A 19,691-nucleotide genomic window follows, 5' to 3' on the forward strand; every position below is an offset into this window, starting at 1 on the left:
TGAACATAGACAAATTTCATGCATTTCTAAGTAAATATGTCAGCAGTAACACAAACCATATAAATCAAGAAACAATCTGATTCTGTATTGAATTAATAAATTACAATAAAACAAGTTTTCTGTTTGTTTTTCTCTTGCAGTTGGCAAGTTTGTGTGTTTAGCTTGTTTGTGTGTGGTCAGAATGTAATCAGGCCGCATGCAGTCCCTGGTGTGAGATTCGTGCTATTGACCCTGTGTGTGTGGCTGGGGAGAGTGGGACGGGCACAGCGCCAGGTGCAGACACTAGTGCCAGCTCAACCATGCGATACACAGCTTTTTGTGCAGGCTAAGAGTCGTGTCAGTGCCAGCATGGGGAACAAGCACGTGGCCTGTGCCAGAACTCACTCTCCAATCCAAAGGTTACACATGCTGTTGAGTGAAAGTGGTGCAAGAGGGTTTGTATGAGAGAGAGTGAGAGAGAGAAAGAGAGAAAGAGAGAGAGAAAAAAACAACTTACAACTTTGCCCCCAGACTTCTGATCGAACAGCATCAAGGTCATGCGTTTGGGCTCTCGGTGATAGGAGCAGTAGTACTTCACCCATGTGGACACAAAGGAACCTGATTTGGTATAAAGCAGGGAGCCACGTGAGAAAAAGACAGTTAGACCACAAGATACAGTACAGTAATTCACAAAGCTCTCCTCCCCAGAGTGTAACAAAACATCTCCTTGGAGCCTAAAAATTAATTTTTAAAATCTTTTTATCAGTCTATTATGATAAAATATTAGCTTTATATTCATGCAGTTGTGGCCTAATGGTTAGAAAGGACTTGTAACCCGAAGGTCGTGGGTTCGAGTCTCAGTAGCGAGATGCCCTTGAGCAAGCAACCTAAGCCCCAATCATTCCCCGAGCGGCGCAGCAAAAATGGCTGCCCACTGCTCCGGCTGTTCACGGTGTGTGTGTGTGTTCAATACTCACTACTGTGTGTGTGCACTTGGATGGGTGAAATGCAAAGCACAAATTCTGAGTATGGGACACCATACTTGGCTACACGTCATATCGCTTTCACTTATGAAGAGTTAAAGTTAATTTGCAAAAACGATAAAGAAAAAATGGACTGGTGTGCGTTATTCTCTACATATAGCGCATTCTGAACCCTAGATACATTTTGTCAGAAAAGCCAGTATTGTCCACTGTCAAGGCATTGCGAGTTCACGTTTTACAGCAGAAACCAACAAGCGCCCTTGTTGTTTGTGTACAGAAACCCATAAGTCAGCTTTAGCGAATCAGCGTGCAGTATTCAGGTCAGGTGACAAGGCATCTAGTCACTTCAAAAAGACGCACTAGCTGAAGGAAGTTTTGTCAAAGCTGACTAAAAGTAATCAAGGATTTATATTTATATTTAAGGACTCCTGCAAGTCCTTGTACATCATACACTTCTTACATGCTGAACCCTTGGTTGTCCTTGTGTGTGTGTGTGTGTGTGTGTGTGTGTGTGTGTGTGTGTGTGTGTGTGTGTGTGTGTGTGTGTGTGTGTGTGTGTGTGTGTGTGTGTGTGTGTGTGTGTGTGTGCTGGTCTGTTAAAACATGAAATGTGGAGTTATCTGCTTTTGCTAAGAAACAAACTTTTAATATATTTATACTGTATATATATATATATAAATATATAAATCATACTTTCAATGAACTTTAATTTTGTAAGTTACCTGTACTATGGAGTTATTAATTAATCAAAACAACCCAGCTGCAGCTTGATTGATATTACTTGGAATGCACAATAAAAAATAAAATAAATAAATAAATAAATAAAAACATGATTTATGTGTTATCTGTTTTTGCAAATCAACTCTTCAAATGCATTGTACATTATTTCACAAAAAAAGGACATCCAATTCTAATGAAAACATCATAATGGATCATGTATTTATTTAGTCATTGTGGCCTATAGGGACTCTATGAAGATTCTAAATAGAGAAAATAAATAGGATTCTTTTGTATTTCCTCTTCATTTCCTATGACGGGCCAAACTGAGCCGAAGGACAGGATTAGGGACTAACTTATTTTACCAAGAAAAGCTTTTCTGTTTTTAGTGCATCATTGTCGTGTAAACGTACCCTCAATATTAAGCAATATTTCTGATTTAACTGCACTGACGCAATAGGGTGAGAACAAACCTTGAGCTGAATTGAGTTGAACTGAGTATAACGACTCTTGAACTGGTTTAATAATTAATGAACTTCACAAAGTTATTGAACTGAACTGAATAGAGCTGAATGATTACATTTTTTTTTTTTTTTTTTTGCTACAGCTAAAATTATTATTTTGCTACAGCTTTTAAGTCTTATGTTTGCATAATCAATTCTGTTACTTGCCCTTTAAACAAATGTTTTCAGTTACTGAATAAATATAAATAAATAAAATATAAATATCAGATGAAAAACCTAAGCATATAATTACTGTATATTTACTAGGGCTGGGTATTGACACAATTTCAATATTCAATTCGATTTCTATTCACATGCTTGCGATTCGATTCAATTATTTTGGATGTATCAGATACAATACATGGCAAATGTTCTAGAGGGAAAAAAAATCTCTCAACTAATGCTGTAAACTACACATGGGAGTCAGTTGGTACTACATTACTATAATAATGAAGGTTAAAAGTAACTTATTTATATACAAACATTTAAATTACACATTTAAACATTTTATAAGCATTTAAATCGTGGCTGTCATAGCTGATTTCTTCAAACATACATTAAATATTGAAGAATATTAAAAAATATAATGAATATGTAACGGTGCATATATTTATCAGAATGCTCCTCTCTAGAGTTCATTTTTCTAGCTGACTAATGAGTTTACGGTCACTGAATGTTTATCTGAGGTAAATGTGACGTTATGTGACATTGTTTATAAGCTGTTTTACTGACGTCTTTCCATGGTTGAAACATTGATTGAGCGAATACACGAGACATGATACAGATTTCGGTAAGTTGTACTGTACCTTTTAACATACTTTCAGATGTTCATGCATGTTTATTTTGCATTGTAACTGGTATTAATTAAGTGGAGGAGAGGACGTTCACATGCACTTCGTGCTGCCACTTCTCTTTAACTAACTCTTTAAGCGATCTGCCACGCCACATTAAACAGCGCCAAAACGGTATTTTTTTTTTATTTTTTATTTCATATTAAAGATGGACGTGATTTGAAATCGGAGTCTTTGCTTCATATAAAAAGTAACAAGCATAAAGATTATTGTGATTTATTGGATGGGAGGCGCTACATGTTCTGTTCATTCATCAACTGAAAACATGCTAGACTAATCGATTCTTGGGATTTAAGAATCGATAATGCTTCGTAAAAATAAGAATCGATTAAAATCAAGAAATCAATATTTTTTACCCAGCCCTAATATTTACCATATAAACATTCATCAACTCACACATCAGTCGTGGTAAACGGAAACTCAAGCATGTTTGAGAACCAATGAGGTTCATTCTCGTGTAACGCAGCACGATTGAGCTTCTGGAAGAGGTTTGTTCTAAGGCGTCAAGCAGGTTCGGTTGAGCTTCTGTTTGTTCGCTGATCAATGTTTATTTTGAATAGGGTTGCACAACGATTAATCGCGATTAATTGTTCACAAAATAAAAGTCTGTGTTTACGTAAATATGTGTGTGTCTTTTATAATAATTATGTTATATAAATACACACACATACATGTATAAATTTAAGAAATATATGCATGTATATATAAGTATATTTTATATTATATATAAATATTTTATATATAAATATAACATTTTTCTTAAATATACATATGTATGTGTGTGTATTTATATATACATAATTATTATACACAGGACACACACATTTATTACGTTAACACAGACTTTTATTTTGCAAACGATTAATCGCGATGAATTGTGAATAAAAGCCTAAATTAAATCTATTCATCATATAAAGTCGCTTCCGAAAATTTTGACTAAATTGCTCAATTCATATGGATTAGTTTTACAATCTCTTAATGAACTTTATGAAGCATCAAAGTGGCAGTTATAAAAAGATCTTCCTTTGTTTTCAAAAGAATGACATGAAGGTGAGTAATTAATGACAGAAGGTTAATTTTTGGGTGAACTAAACCTTTAATGACATAATTCGCAATGCTTCATAGTAGAGCTGTTTTGCCGCAATTTCTGCATCCATGCAAACAGATATGTCTCTGAATGTTGGGGCTCTATTTAGTATTAGTAATTGGAAATGAAACACAATTAAAAAAAGAAAATCACACAAACTTCTCCAGAGGCCGCAAGTCAGCGTGATCAGTGTGTCTTAGAAACAAGAGAGAAGCTCCACACTTTTCACTTACGTTTCTCCTGGACAAACAGGTATCCCTCCATTGTGTGTGGACTGATGCTCTTGTGTTCGTGTGGGTTTTCCTTCATCTTCTTCATCAAACACTCCACCTCTGAACGCGTGCTCTCAAACCGGTTCCGCGTCTGAAAGACCACAAAGACAATTTAAGGAGAAGGATGATTCGACAATGCTTGTGAAAACTTGCCGCTTACTGTAAAAAAAATTCTACACTGCAAAATTCTTACATGTGCTCGTACTCGTAGCTGTATATGACTTCATTAGAAATAAGGCATCAATATCTGTGAGGGTCTGTTGTAAGAAATAGACTCACATTTTGAATGCTGATAGTGAGGTCTGTCTTGAAATGGTTGAAGTCTTTGGCGAGTTCGTACCCATGATGGTAATATGTAAATAGACCCTGTAGAAAAGCCAGCAACTACACACAACAACAAAGAGGAAAGCAGCTCTTGTGAAGAGGAAATACAATATCATTTTAAAGATGTATAACTGTAATTATATTTAGTAAATTTAATTTCATTCAAAATTATAAGCACTTTAACAAAAAAAGTACCAGACACTACCATGGGATACCATGTTTTTTTGGCAGTGCTATAGTATTTTTGAAGAGCCATTGCAATAAAATGTGATGAGGTTTTACCGGCTCCACAAAATCGAACATTTTCCTTTCCTGAACTTCCTGCACTTTGAAGACATATTCCAGCGAGACCTCATAGAAGTGTTGCCTCACATGGTCCACCTGGTTATCCGCCTGGGGGAAATTTGTTTAGAAAATCAGGCAAAAAACACAACTGAACCAATCCACATGAGATCAAATATGGGGTTTGTGGCTTTTAGTCCCTGTGTAAAATGGCAGTGTGTAAACCAAAGGCATTGGCTATTACAAATTAAGACAAGCCTTATAATATGTCTGCCCCCCAGTTTCCTGTTTTAATAGGAAATATTGTACATAAACATAACATTTGTCAAATCAAACAATTGCCAGTCTTTAAGTACCACAGCATGCAAAATAGTCATTTCAGTCAACATAAATTGGCACAGAGAGCAGAACATACTTCATGAAGGTGTGCTTCCTTCTTCTTGGCGGACAGACTGAGATGTTTCTCCAACACTGTACAGTACTTCTCCGTCTCTTTATCATATTTCTTTTTGGCCTCCTATGGGATAAAAATGCAAACTCTGAGTCAACTCAAACAGACAACAGCCATGAAGTTAGCCTATGTGAGGAGACTTCTGTGTATGTACTGTATGGGTGCATGTAAATTAATTTTAAATTGAATATATTTTACATTTTGAATGAAACGTCTAAATGTCCGTTTACTTTTTAACATTTTAAATCATTATGTTTTAATACTCTTTTGGTGAGCGTATAGTAAATCCACCAGAGATATGCGTAATGCAGAACCATTAATGTTAACTCGAAACACAGAACTGAGGCCATGTCCACACTAATACGTTTTCGTTTGAAAACGTATATTTTTCTCTCCGTTTTGGCCTTCCGTCCACACTGAGACGGCATTTTAAAGGGATAGTTCACCCAAAAATGAAAATTTGATGTTTATCTGCTTACCCCCAGTGCATCCAAGATGTAGGTGACTTTTTTCTTCAGTCGAATGCAAATTATGATTTTTAACTGCAACCGCTGCCGTCTGTCAGTCAAATAATAGCAGTAGATGTGAACTTCAACTATAACAATAAATAAAACTTGCTTAGACAAATCAAAATTAAAACCTGCGGCTCGTGACGACACATTAATGTCCTAAGACATGAAACGATCGGTTTGTAAGAGAAACCGAACATTATTTATATAATTTTTACCTCTAATACACCACTATGCCCAACTTCGTTCAGCTTCCTGTTAGTGAGGTCAAAAAACGCGTTCTGAAGACGGAAGTGATGTCTTGCCCATATACTTCAATGAGAGCGAGACATCACTTCTGTTGTCAGAGCGCGATCAGACCTCACTAGCCGGAAGTTGAACGAAGTTGGACATAGTGGTGTATTAGAGGTAAAAAATTATATAAATACTGTTCGGTTTCTCTCACAAACCGATCGCTTCGTGTCTTAGGACATCAATGTGCCGTCACGAGCCGCAGGGTTTAATTTGGATTTGTCTATGGAAGTTTTTTCGACTCTTATTGTTCAAGTTCCCAATCACTGCTATTATTTGACAGACAGACGGCAGCGGTTGCAGTTAAAAATCATAATTTGCGTTCGACTGAAGAAAAAAAGTCATCTACATCTTGGATGCCCTGGGGGTAAGCAGATAAACATCAAATTTTCATTTTTGGGTGAACTATCCCTTTAAGTCAACGAAAACGTAGCTTTTGGAAAATGCTCTCCAAAGCAGATTAATTTGAAAATGGCGTCTTCGCGTCGTAGTGTGCACTGTGAAAATGGAGGCTTTTGAATACGATGATGCATTTTTAGTCATATGATGCAGTCATATGACCAATTCAGCCAAGATGTTGAACGACATTGTACAGCAGTTGTATTGGATGCTCTCCGTTTGGACAGCCTTGTTAAAAATTAATGTCAGTTTGTACATACTGCAGGTTTCATTTCTTCAAAGAAGCCAGAATGTTTCCTTGCAGTTGCTGTTTAGTGGCGGAAAGTAAATAAACGCCTAGCGGAAATGAACCAGGTTGAAGCTTTACTCATGCGCAGTAGGGGGATGTAAGCGTTTTCATACGTTTCAGTGTGAATGAGCAACTTTTGGAAAACGTTTGAAAATGAAAGTGTGGACGCGGAGCGTTTTTAGACGAAAACTCTGTTTTCAAATATATCTGGATTAGTGTAGACGTAGCCTGAGAAAACTGAAAGCTTAAACACACAGAGGGAATGATCAACAGAACAAGTAACTAATCAGAAACCATGACAACTAATGATGAACTAGATTAAAACACAGGCAAAACAGTGACAAAGAAAACGTCTCGGTTACGTATGTAACCCTCGTTCCCTGAAGGAGGGAACGGAGACGTACGTCAGTAGTGACCGACGAATTGGGATATCGCTTAGAGAGCCCTATCATCTTCGTGTAAACTAAAACAAGCCAATGGAATTGGCGTGCGATATTTGCATAATGCGCACCGCCCCCGTCAGGTGTATATAAATAGGAAGCAGATGCAATCGCACTCTGTTTTTCGCTGAGGAGACAACTGGTGTCCGCGCTACAGCGAGGGTACAGAAACTGTGGCGACGGGACGTACGTCTCCGTTCCCTCCTTCAGGGAACGAGGGTTACATACGTAACCGAGACGTTCCCTTTCAGTCGGTCACGTTCGACGTACGTCAGTAGTGACCGACGAATTGGGATCCCAACTAAAGCGCCACAGTTACGAAACCCCTTCCAGTGCCCAGCGCAAGCTCAGCCGCCCATAGCACCGGCTGGCGGTGAAGGGGGCGAGCTTACACCGAGAGAGTCTACTGCTGTCTAACCACTACCCACTAAGTAAACTAGACACACTGGGGAAGCGAACCCGTGAGGGACGCTGCGGAGACCACTACCTACCCAATGGGGGAGGAGTTTACGTGGGAAATACACACATGGACTGGCCCGGGGGGGCAGTACGCATATGGAGTCCCTGGGATGGCTCCACCTGGTTAGGGGGAGACTCATCTGACAGGTGACAGCAGAGCTGGCTCTGCTAAGGGAAAGACACGGACTCGGCCCGTAGGGAGTTTTAAACCGTGGAGAATACACATATGGGACCGCTCACGTAGAGGGGTCACGACATATGGGCCCCAGCCAACAGACAGCGTCAGCGACGGATGTAGGCCTGGCATCAGACACTCCGCAATGTCCGAGCCGAAGGGGGAGGCGGAGGAACTCGACAGGGTTCGCCAGCGGGGAACACGACTGGAGTGAAAGTATGCACGTATCCGGCCAGTGGCGGGAATGGCATTGCAAGCCGACACTTAAAGCGGGTACAACACATCTACCGACTAGTGGATGCGAGTACACGCGAGGATACCGGCTCTACACGTAGGCTATAAAACCTAGCGAACGTGTTAGGTGTCGCCCAGCCCGCAGCTCTACAGATATCTGTCAGCGAGGCGCCATGAGCCAGCGCCCAGGAAGAGGCCACCCCTCTGGTGGAGTGGGCTCTCAACCCGAGCGGGCAAGGCACGCCCTGGGATTCGTACGCCAAGGCGATGGCATCCACTATCCAGTGGGCCATCCTCTGCTTGGAGACAGCCTTTCCCTTCTGCTGGCCTCCGTAACAGATGAAGAGCTGATCTGAGGTCCTGAAGCTTCGCGTTCTGTCCACGTAAACGCGCCAGCGGGACGGAGCGTGATCCACGCCTCCAGACTCCGAGCCAGCGGGACCAAAGGCACCACAGACGCACCGGGGGTGGGGCAGCAAGGCAGAGAGGGACCCGACTCGGACGGCATGGAAGCGGCCCGGAGTGAGGTCGGACTCTGCGAGGCAGCAGTGCGAATGGGAGACGGCGCACGGGACGCGGTCTGCGCCATCACACTGCCGCCTACTGGCGGAATGGGAGGGGGTTGCGAGTGGCGAGGCGGGGCCTGGCACACTGGCGAACGCGCCCTCCTGTGACCTGGAGTTTGAGGAAACTGCTCTTTTTGTGGCAAAGTGGGTACCGCTGGACTCCGGAGAGCCAGCGGCGGTAGATGGACAGCCGCCACAAAATCCCCCCGGCCCTCCTCCGGGGGTGGGAGAGCAGATGGAATACTCTCCCAAAGGGCAGGAACCTTCCGCTCCAGGTCGCCCGTCTCCGGGCCGAGTTTTCCCCGACCGCTTGCCACCTGGTTGGCAGAGACGGGCTGGGCACCACGTCTGCGACCGGCACCCTGCTGTTTGGCTGGTGTAGGCTGCTGCTTTGCCAATTTAGCAGGGGCGGAGGAAGACGCAGGCGGGCGCCCTCGGCGACGAGCGGGCTGAGGCTGAGCCACGGGCGGCTGGGTGGAGGCAGCAGCGGACCGCCGTGGCATGACATGTCTGATAGCCTCAACCTGCTTCTGTGCAGCGGAGAACTGTTGGGCACAGCTCTCCACCGCGTCGCCGAAAAGGCCGACCGGAGACACGGGGGAATCCAGGAACCGACGTTTGTCGGTCTCCCTCATGTCTGCCAAGGTCAGCCAGAGGTGGCGTTGCTGGGCTACCAGAGTAGACATCGCCTGGCCAACAGAACGCGCTGTCACCTTCGTTGCCCGGAGGGCAAGGTCAGTGGCAGCGCGCAGCTCCCCAAGCAGCTGTTGGTCAGGACCTTCCTGGGGCATCTGCGACAGCGCTTTTGCCTGATAGACCAGCAAAAGGGCCATCGCGTGCAGGGCAGAGGCAGCCTGCCCACAGGCACTGTAAGCTTTCTCAGTCAGACCGGCTGAGAATTCACAGGCCTGGGACGGGAGACGCGGCTCACCGCGCCAGCCAGCGGCCGTTGGACACAACTGCGTCGCAACAGACCGCTCGACTGGCGGGATCCTCGCGTACCCCATGGCTAGCCCGCCGTCCAGGGAGGTGAAGGCGGACAAGGGACCAGGCCCTGTACGAGCCCCATGCGGAGCTTGCCAAGACCTGGTCACCTCATCGTGTACCTCCGGGAAGAAAGGCATTGGGGCGGGACGCTGGATTTGACCAGCGCGACCCCCCCCCAAGTACCAATCGTCCAACCGAGATGGGCCGGGACAGGGTGGAGGGTTCCACTCGAGCCCGACGCACAAGGCGGCCCGGGAGAGCACAGCCGTGAGCTCGGGATCCGACTCGGGCAACGCTACCGTCCCGGGCGGCAGCGCGTCCGAATCCTCCCCCGAGGACTCAGGCTCACCTTCCGATGCAGCGATCGACATCCGATCCGCCGCCGGCACACCAAAGGTAACGGCTGGACAGTCCGTAGAGGGCCCAGCGGAAACCAACGGTGGCACGATGGGTTGCGGTGCTGATGAGGCGGCAGGGGCCCGAGGAGCGTTTCCGCTCGGCGGGGAAGCCCTGACCGTAATCCTCAGGTCACCCTTCCCATACAGCGCCGTACCATCATTCCGGTTCCCGGGGCCGGAAAAAACGGTCGTACGCGGCATAGGAGAGGGGACCCCCGCTTCCTGAGACTTCAGGAAGGAGAGTCTCGACCTCAGCATCGCGATAGTCATGTTCCCGCAATGGGAACATGAACCATCCACAAAAGCTGCTTCAGCGTGCAGAATGCCCAAACACGAGATGCAACGATTGTGCCCATCAGCAGGGACCAGGGAACGACCGCACCCATTAACGCACAGACGAAATGACATACTGTCAGGGTTCGTCTGTAAAGCTCTTTTAGAAGGGGAAGTCAACTCACTCGTGCTGAAGCACCCAGGGAGCGACGCGATGTGTCAGGTACACCACTCCCTGACACACCGAGGAACCGGCCCAAATCGCTACACACGCACACACTCTTTGTGTTGCTGTGAAAACAGCAGTTTTCGAGCTTATAGCTCAGCTCCTCGGAGACTCGCGACCTCGCTGAACGTGCCCTTTCACCAGCACTGAAAGCTCGCTGTAAATCCTCTTCTGAGGCAATGTTTTAGAATAAAACAAACGAAGAAAGGAGTCTTCTAAAACAGGACACCAGTGAATGGCTCCGAAGCGAAAGACAGAGTGCGATTGCATCTGCTTCCTATTTATATACACCTGACGGGGGCGGTGCGCATTATGCAAATATCGCACGCCAATTCCATTGGCTTGTTTTAGTTTACACGAAGATGATAGGGCTCTCTAAGCGATATCCCAATTCGTCGGTCACTACTGACGTACGTCGAACGTGACCGACTGAAAGGGAACCATAGCTGCATCCCAAATCTCAATTAGCCTACTAAATGTACCTTTTTTGAGAAGAAAAAGTACCTTTGAGTGTGTAGCAGAATAGTAAACAAGCTTTGGGACATACTACTTTTTCCAAACAGTGCTTGTCTACTGGCACGGAGTGAGCAGAGCAGAGCAGAGCGAGCATTTTCGGTTCATTTCTATAGGAGTTAAGCTTGATGCTCATACAGTGATTTGTGGGATTGACAGAGGACTGGAAAAAGTGTTGAGAGCACTGGTCTGTATAAATGAATGGATTGCTCATTGTGTTAAAACTTCCAGCAGGTGGTGAAGCCACCGGAGGTTTTTAGCGGCCATATTGCTATTCCCAACCGACAGAGGACATCATTGACTTACAGCCAAAACCTTGTTCTAAAATTACCTGATTTGCAGCATATTAGTGGGACAGGGTTCGTTTTTTATGATATATAAATTAATTGTTACTTCGGACATTATCTGTAATGTTTATGGAACAGAAAAACATATAAACATTAATCAGTGAACATAAACAAAACCTCAAACGTACAGCTTGACACACAAGAACAAATCTCATTGGTTCTCGCGGAAGCTCAAACGTGCTGTGTAACACGAGAATGAACCTCATTGGTTCTCATAGTTGTCGTTGTCTGTTAATAGAGGGACAGAAATATCTCAGATTTCATTAAAAATATCTTCATTTGTGACCAAAGATGAACGAAAGTTTTAACAGAATGAACTCTTTAAAAGAAAAGGTCAACTTAAAAATAGCACAGTAGGTCCCCTTTAAGTGTCTAAAAAAATTATATTCAGCTTAAATTTAAGTTCTTTTTTAAAAAATATATTATGTCCATAATAAGTACTCTTTTTAAAAGTATGCTAAAGTGTACTGATTGTTCACAAGGGCACAATACAGAATAGGAACAAGGGCTCATTCCTTGCCATGTCTGAACTCCAGACACCTGTAATAGTCTAATAACCAGATGCACATCCACAGCAATGGACAAATGCCATTAGGGTGTGCAAGAATCAGATTTGTCACTCAGGAATCAATCACCTGCAAGCAGAGTGAATGAGCTGTAAAAGTTCAACACTGTTTGGCATTAAATTTTAATCATTGTTTTTTTTTTTTTTTTTCTTTAATAAATGCACAACCTGTTATATGTACTGTATCAAATTAGCAGATTAATTATATCTCTTTATTTTCATCATGAACACACGAGTGCTTACACAACATAACCAACAGATGGCAGTGCTGTTCAAAAAGTCAAGGCAGTTTCTTAGAAACACTTTGATCTCTAATTGCTCAGCATATATGGAATCTGCACATTTTGACTCTGTAACATTAATCAATAGTGACAAATTTGCCTTTGAACAGGGTACTTCTTCAATGCCACTGATAACTGAAAACTGTTGCGTGATGCCTGCAGGCCTCTTTCTACTATGAATACCATAACAGCATAAACAGTTTAAACAGGAACTTCGACTCACCTTTGCAGCGGCAATCTGCTCCTTCCTGAAGCGCTCCAGTGGTGTGATCAACACATCACTGGCATTTTCTATCTGATGAGACAGAAGTCGCAGAGGTCCTTTAATTACTTACATCCAAACTGACTAAACTGTGTAATCACAGTTATTATATGGCCATAAATAGCAATAAAAACAAAACTGAAACACAAATGTGATGTTTATCTAAATCATTTTTGCTTATTCGGACACTGAAAAATGATGAAGTTGGGTGGAAAATGGACAAACCCAGCAATTGGGTTGTTTTAACCCAGTGGTTTAACCTGCTGGGTAGTTTTATTTATCGCAACTATTGTTTAAAAAATACTGTATTGCTTGCTTAAAATCAACCCAAAATATGTTTAATAAATTAACATTTATTAATAAGTTTAATGAATAATAATTAAACAATAAACTTTTTTTAACATTTCTTATTAATAAATGTTCACCTTTTGATTATTATTGTTGCCTCTAGTAATTATGTGTCTGATTTTTAATTTCCAACCTATTTTTGTGTTCATTTTATGGCACAGAGCCATTTAGTAATTTTTAAACAATAGCTGGGTTAATAAAACTGCCCAGCACGTTGGTCAAACATTTAACCCAACCGCTGGGTTAAAACAACCCAATCACTGGGTTTATCCATTTTCAACCCAACTTGGGTTGTTTTTAACCCAGCATTTTTTTGTGAATGGTTGAATTGGATCATCAAGAAGGGAGAAGGGAAGGGAGAAGGGAGAGGTTATTATGTGAGCATTGGTGACCATAAGTCTGAGTAGTCATCCATGACATGCGGAGTCCCTCAAGGTTCAATACTTGCACCCCTCCTGTTCAACCTATATATGCTGCCACTGAGCCAAATAATGAGAAAGAACCAAATTGCATATCACAGCTATGCAGATGACACCCAAATTTACCTAGCCCTATCACCTAACGACTACAGCCCCATTGACTCCCTGTGCCATTGCATTGATGAAATTAAAAATTGGATGTGCCTAAACTTCCTTCAGTTAAAGGGGCCATAGAATGGAAAATTTTAATTTACCTTGGCATAGGTAAGAGTTCAGTACATGGACATGACATACAGTGAGTCTCAAACTCCATTGTTTCCTCCTTCTTATATAAAATAACAGGAACAGGCGAATCTCAACATAACACCAACTGTTACATAACAGTTGGGATCATTAATATGTACACCCCCAATATTTGCATATGCCAGCCCATGTTCAAGGCATTAGACAAGGGCAGCCAGTATTAACGTCTGGATCTGTGCATTTCTAATTATGCCCCAAAATAGGGTGTTAAAAAAATGTATTAAAAAAAAATCTATGGGGTATTTTCAGTTGAAACTTCACAGACACATTCAGGGGACACCTTAGACTTATATTACATCTTTTAAAAAAACATTCGATGGCACCTTTAAACAAAGACAAAACTGAAATCATTGCGTTTGGAAACAAAGATGAAGTTCTCAAAGTGAACATATACCTTCACTCTAGGGGTCAAACAGCTAAAAATCAAGTCAAGAATCTTGTGATTTTGGAGTCAGACCTGAGTTTCAGTAGCCATGTAAAGACAATAACTAAATCAGCATATAATCATCTCAAAAATATTGCAAGACTTAGATGCTTTGTCTCCAGTCAAGACTTAGAGAAACTTGTTCATGCTTTCATCACCAGCAGGGTGGATTATTGTAATGGGCTCCTCACTGGTCTTCCCAAAAAGACCATAAGACAGCCTATAGCAGAAAAGACCATAGCAGTCCTGTTGTGTGAGGAAGATCCATTTAGATCAGCTCTGATGGATAGATCTGTTTAGATCCACTCTGACGGACAACAACAACAACAACAACAACAAAAACTCCCTAAGACTTCCTTGCTCATCCATCCAGATAGCAAAATTCTCTGTTTTTACTACTATTTCTATTCCTTATGTTCTATTTTTATTCTTCTTCTTTATGTAAAGCATTTTGAATTACCATTGTGTATGAAATGTGCTATACAAATAAAATTGCCTTGCCATCAAAAGACAGCAGCAAAGACACTTCAATACCCATCATGTTCACACAGCGCACACAACGTCTCTGCACTTACTCCTATTTCTCTCAACAAGAGGACAGAATAGCTATCAGTCAATAAATGGGAAAACTAAGTAACGTGTGTTACTTAATTGAAAAAGTAACTCAGATATTTGTAAATTTAAAAGTAATGCATGAGTGTTACTTTTCAAGTTACTTTAAAAAAGTAATCTGATTACGTAACTCGCATTACTTATAACGCGTTACACGTACATAAATCCTGGACTGTTGGATATAGATATTGATACCTGATATATCTGATGGCGTGAGCGTGCATCAGCAAGTTGCAGCAAGTTGCATCTTTGCATATATTAACCACCTACAGTTACACAGTATCTACACCAGACAAGTGTGAAAAACAAAATCACACTCATGAGCTCACAAAGCCCTACAATGTGACAGTTAGCAGTGGTTTTCTGCTTGATTTTGTCAGTAGCACCATGGTATAAATGCTATAGCAGAATCTCTACCAGCTGACAGATTTCCAAAGTATATATCATACTGTCCAACAGGTTCTTTATGGAAGTCATACAGGTTTGGAATGACATGTTGACAAGTTTCATTTTTGAGTGAACTCTTCCTTTAAACTGTTAGTGATACACATAATGATAATGATGATGAAGAAGAAACCAACTCACCATTCGTGTCCTCTCATCTTCCAGGTTCTGTAAGACTCCAGCAAACTCCTGAAGAGATTTAGCTTAGAAAGAAAAAAAATGAGACTGGTGGTCACACACAACATCTTTACCATATTACTTTAATTTGTGTGTGTCACTGCTCCTAATGTGTGTGCACTAACTTAAATACAGAGGACAAATTCTGAGTACCATACTCGGCCTTCACGTCACTTAAAATTTGCATCTACAAGCACTGAAGTCAGACATTTGTCATTTTATAATTCACCACAGAAACCTAGACTTCATGTTTGTTCAACAAGCATAATATGTCTGTGTGACAACCATGAGAAGGTGACAGCACAGATCTACCATGTGTTTAGTGCTCTTACAAAATACCAGTGGCCAAATACCAACTTCTACAAAGACTGTGTTTAACACATATGACTAGAAAAACAAAGGGGAGAAGAAAAAAAAAAAACTAAAATTAACCAAATGTTTGTATCCGTTCCTATGGTTTAAAAAAATACAACTAGATTCTGTATTTTTTTCTGAAGAAAATGTGCTTACCCATGTAAAACACAATGATAATGTGTTGTCCCTTACACTTCAACATACTTTTAGAGTACATCTTTATGTGTCAGTTTATAATTACTACTATTCTCTTTTATATATGGTTAAAGTGTACAGCCGAATGTAGCTTCAGGCATTTATGGTAAACTAAAATATACTTAATTTCATGTATCTGAATATATTTGTAATTAAAGATTTGTAATAAAGATGTTGCAATTTAGCAGATTTAAAATCTATAAACTATAAACGTAATATCAAAGAACACACTAGTTAAAATTATAATCAACTAGGGGAGAGTGGGTTAAAATGAGCCATTTTTTACTTATGTGGTCCTCAAGATAAGGGAAAATGAGGCAGAAGTAAAATTAAAGTATTTAAAGTAATTTCAGGATGTTTCCTATAATTTATTAAATGATCAGAATACATCTATGTCAAGGGTTCTACAAATATGGCTTCTTATAAAAAAGTGTTCCTCTGGCTCAATTTACCCCAGGTTAGGGATAAGTTGAGCCGAGTCAGTAGGTGGGTGTAAACTGAATCTGAATCAAACCTATGTGAAATTTTAAAGGTAATGTACCTATTTTAAAAACTTATTTAATAATCAAATTTCCTTTTACAAATATTCTTTGTAAAAATATTTTACAATTATTTATTTTTTTAAAGCTAAATTAAACAACATAAAACCCACCAAATTAAGTTGAAATTTCAGTATGTTTAATTGTTTGCATTTCTGAAACAATATGTTGAACATCAAAGTTGTAACCTTCCCATAAACAGACTAAACGGAGAGTTTGTTGAGGAAAATTAAATACAAACTATATAAGAATGAATAAATGTCACTGAAACTAATAAACATTTTAGTCAAAAGGTTCTCGACATGGTAGTTTTTCTGCAATGTCGACCATGTTAGGCCATTAGGGACTACAGGCGGAAAGATATATATGATTAAACATCATCTGGTTCGTATCAGAGAAGGATTTGGTGTATTTGTACACTGTTCCTATTAAATGAACTCAAAAATAAAGATAAACTAAACCAGTTGCGTAATATTACATTGAAATGACACCAGTTTTTACTTCAGATTTAACTTAAATTCATTGCCTTATCGTGGGGTCAGTTAAAACGCTGGCTCAATTTACCCCACAGCATTTGCCCCATAGCTGCCATTTTAGGAAAAGCTAGCTAGCTTACCAATTCAGAATAATATTTAGGTAAATGACTTGCATGGTTTTATACGTTGTTAAATCACTAATATGCATCATAAATAGATTTGGACCTGGACAAATTTGCTTTGATGAAACAGCCATTACATCTGTTATGTTAAAATTTTGCTTTGACAAGCCAAAAAAAAAAAAAAAAAAAACAGTTTTTAAAGTAAATAAGCGACTTCCACTCCTCCCATGTGCTTCTCCTTTTTACAGTCTGGCAGAAATGATGGGTGGTTCTAAAATATATGGTCACATTACAATAAAATGGTACGGTTGCCAAGATACAAGGGTGGGTCAATTTACCCAGTGGCTCATCTTACCCCACTCTCCCCTACTTTACATGTGCTTTGGTATGTTAGTCAACACATCAAAATAAGTGTACTTCTTTATTAAAACTATGAATTAAAATGTACTTTAAAGTAGAGCTGGATAAAAAAAATTTTGATTTCTTGATTTTAATCAATTCTCATTTTTACGAACCTATATCGATTCTTAAATCCCAAGAAAAAATAATGTTTTCAGTTGAATAATTGATGTAATGTGCCTCCCATCAAATAAATCGCAATAAGCTTTGTGTTTTGTTACTTTTAATATGAAACAAAGTCAGCCATTTTATTATGAAATCTAAAAAAATTAACCATTTTGGCGCTGTTTAATGTGGCCTGACGACTGCTGTAGCACTTCAGTTACATCAGTAACTGATCATCTCCTCTGTTTTAATACCAGTTATAGTGTGAAATAAACATGAATGAACATCTGAAAGTATGTTAAAGATAGAGTAACTTTTCAACTTACCGAAATCCATATAATATCTGATTCTCATGTAATCGCTTATGTAATCAGTGTTTCAACCGTGGCAAGACGTCAATAAAACAGCTTGTAAACAATGTCACGTAACGTCACATTTAGGCCTACCTCAGGAAAACCATATTCATTGACTATAAGCTCATTAGTCAGCTAGAAAACTGAAGCATTTTGTTAAATATGTGTACCATATTCACTGTAATTTTTAATGTTCTTCAATATTTATTGCATGTTTGAATCAATCCGTCAAGTTTAAAAAAACGATTTGGAGTAGAAATATAATTATGTAATTGTATAGTTAGTGTTATAACTTGATTATTATAAAAACTTCCTTAAGTGCAATTTAAGATTAATTTTAAGTTCATTTTAACCTTCAATATTATAGTAATGTAGTACCAGCTGACTCCCTTGTATAGTTTACAGGATAAGTTGAGAAAATTTGCCATGTACAGTACCTGATATATATCTAAAATAATCAAATCAAATTGAATCATAATCGAATCACAATCTTGTGAATCATAATCAAATCGAATCATGAAATTTGTGTCAATACCCAGCCCTACTTTAAAGTAAAACATTTAATATGACATTATTACTGTGCAGTTTTTTAAAAGTCTACTTATGAAAGTATAGTCTGAGGCTTTTTATTTCATGAATATATATATATATATATATATATATATATATATATATATATATATATATATATATATATATATATATATATATATTTTATTTTTTTTTTTTATTCCCTTTTAAGATCTGAAGTACATTGCATGTGCACATTCGATACGATTAAGTGCACTTCTTTTTCACAAGGGTTGGACTGTTGCCAGGGTGTTGCTAAGGTTTTAGGATGGTATTTGCTATGCTAAGTCAAAAAGAAAACCCATCATCAAAATGATATTGTGGTCCCTAGATATAGCTTAGGTCTTTATTTAGTGCAAGTCTTGGGGATTTTTTCTTTCTTTTTTTCACCTCCATATAGAACTGATGCATTATATGCCATTCATGTCTGCAGCAAACATGTGCACGTATGTCTAACAATGTGCAAAAGTAACAGTGTTGCTTGCCTTTCACTGCTTGGCACTAGTATAATCACAACTAAAGCAGCTAACTCATCAAATCTCTCCCGATACTCAACCTCAGACATGCACTGGATGCATTTACTAAGAAACTCCAGAGTCCAGATATAATAAAGTGGGCTCTGCTGTGGCCTATGGTTTTAATGTTCAACTTCATAAAGAACAATGTCAACAGAAAGTAAGAGACTGCAAGGCTGCAATTGAAGATGAGATCAGAAGAAAGGCAAGTCAATACTTGTTCCTTCTTCGGATTCAGCCAAGCAGGATTTCAGCAAGTTTCCATGTAAGGTGCCAGGACTTACAGAAAGCCACAAAAATTCCCACAGGTTCCAACACTTGATGCCACACTGTCAAGAGGAATCATGGCAAATACATAAAAGCTGAGTTGAAACCTTAGTTTAATTGCGGCATAGTAGATGCTCAATGAAATGGCCATGTGGACGGCACTCAGTAAAATCTGTCTATTTGAGTTAAAAGCTTGTAATGTACAGCATATATTGTGTAAGAACTGGAGTGGATTCAGATGGCCATGGATCAATTCGTTCTCTCTTCGGGTAACAATAATGAGTTCATAGATCTCATGTGCTTTCTACAAATGTTCTATCTTTGTATACAATGAAAAATATTTGTGGGGTTAAAACTGAAGTATAATCCTGATGATACTTTGGTTTTGTGCTGAAGTTTTCTTTCA

General features: G+C 40.1%; 1 protein-coding gene across 5 annotated transcripts in view; it reads right to left on the bottom strand.

Annotated features, from left to right (window-relative positions):
• LOC137013297 (rho GTPase-activating protein 26-like) overlaps positions 1-19,691 on the bottom strand; it is a 121,594-nt gene that overhangs the window by 57,048 nt on the left and 44,855 nt on the right. For all 5 annotated transcript variants that reach the window (XR_010893693.1, XM_067376983.1, XM_067376982.1 and 2 more), the window contains exons 3-9: positions 15,355-15,416; positions 12,625-12,696; positions 5,414-5,515; positions 4,999-5,109; positions 4,672-4,776; positions 4,354-4,483; positions 497-597 (exon numbers count right to left, since the gene is read on the bottom strand). Coding sequence is in view for 4 of the 5 variants with exons in the window: in XM_067376983.1 (XP_067233084.1) it covers positions 497-597; positions 4,354-4,483; positions 4,672-4,776; positions 4,999-5,109; positions 5,414-5,515; positions 12,625-12,696; positions 15,355-15,416 (683 nt within the window). In the remaining variant the exon portion in view is untranslated. The remainder of the gene's footprint in view (positions 1-496; positions 598-4,353; positions 4,484-4,671; positions 4,777-4,998; positions 5,110-5,413; positions 5,516-12,624; positions 12,697-15,354; positions 15,417-19,691) is intronic.

The sequence above is a fragment of the Chanodichthys erythropterus genome, chromosome 22 (genome assembly GCF_024489055.1).
Source record: "Chanodichthys erythropterus isolate Z2021 chromosome 22, ASM2448905v1, whole genome shotgun sequence".
Classification (NCBI taxonomy): Eukaryota; Metazoa; Chordata; class Actinopteri; order Cypriniformes; family Xenocyprididae; genus Chanodichthys; species Chanodichthys erythropterus.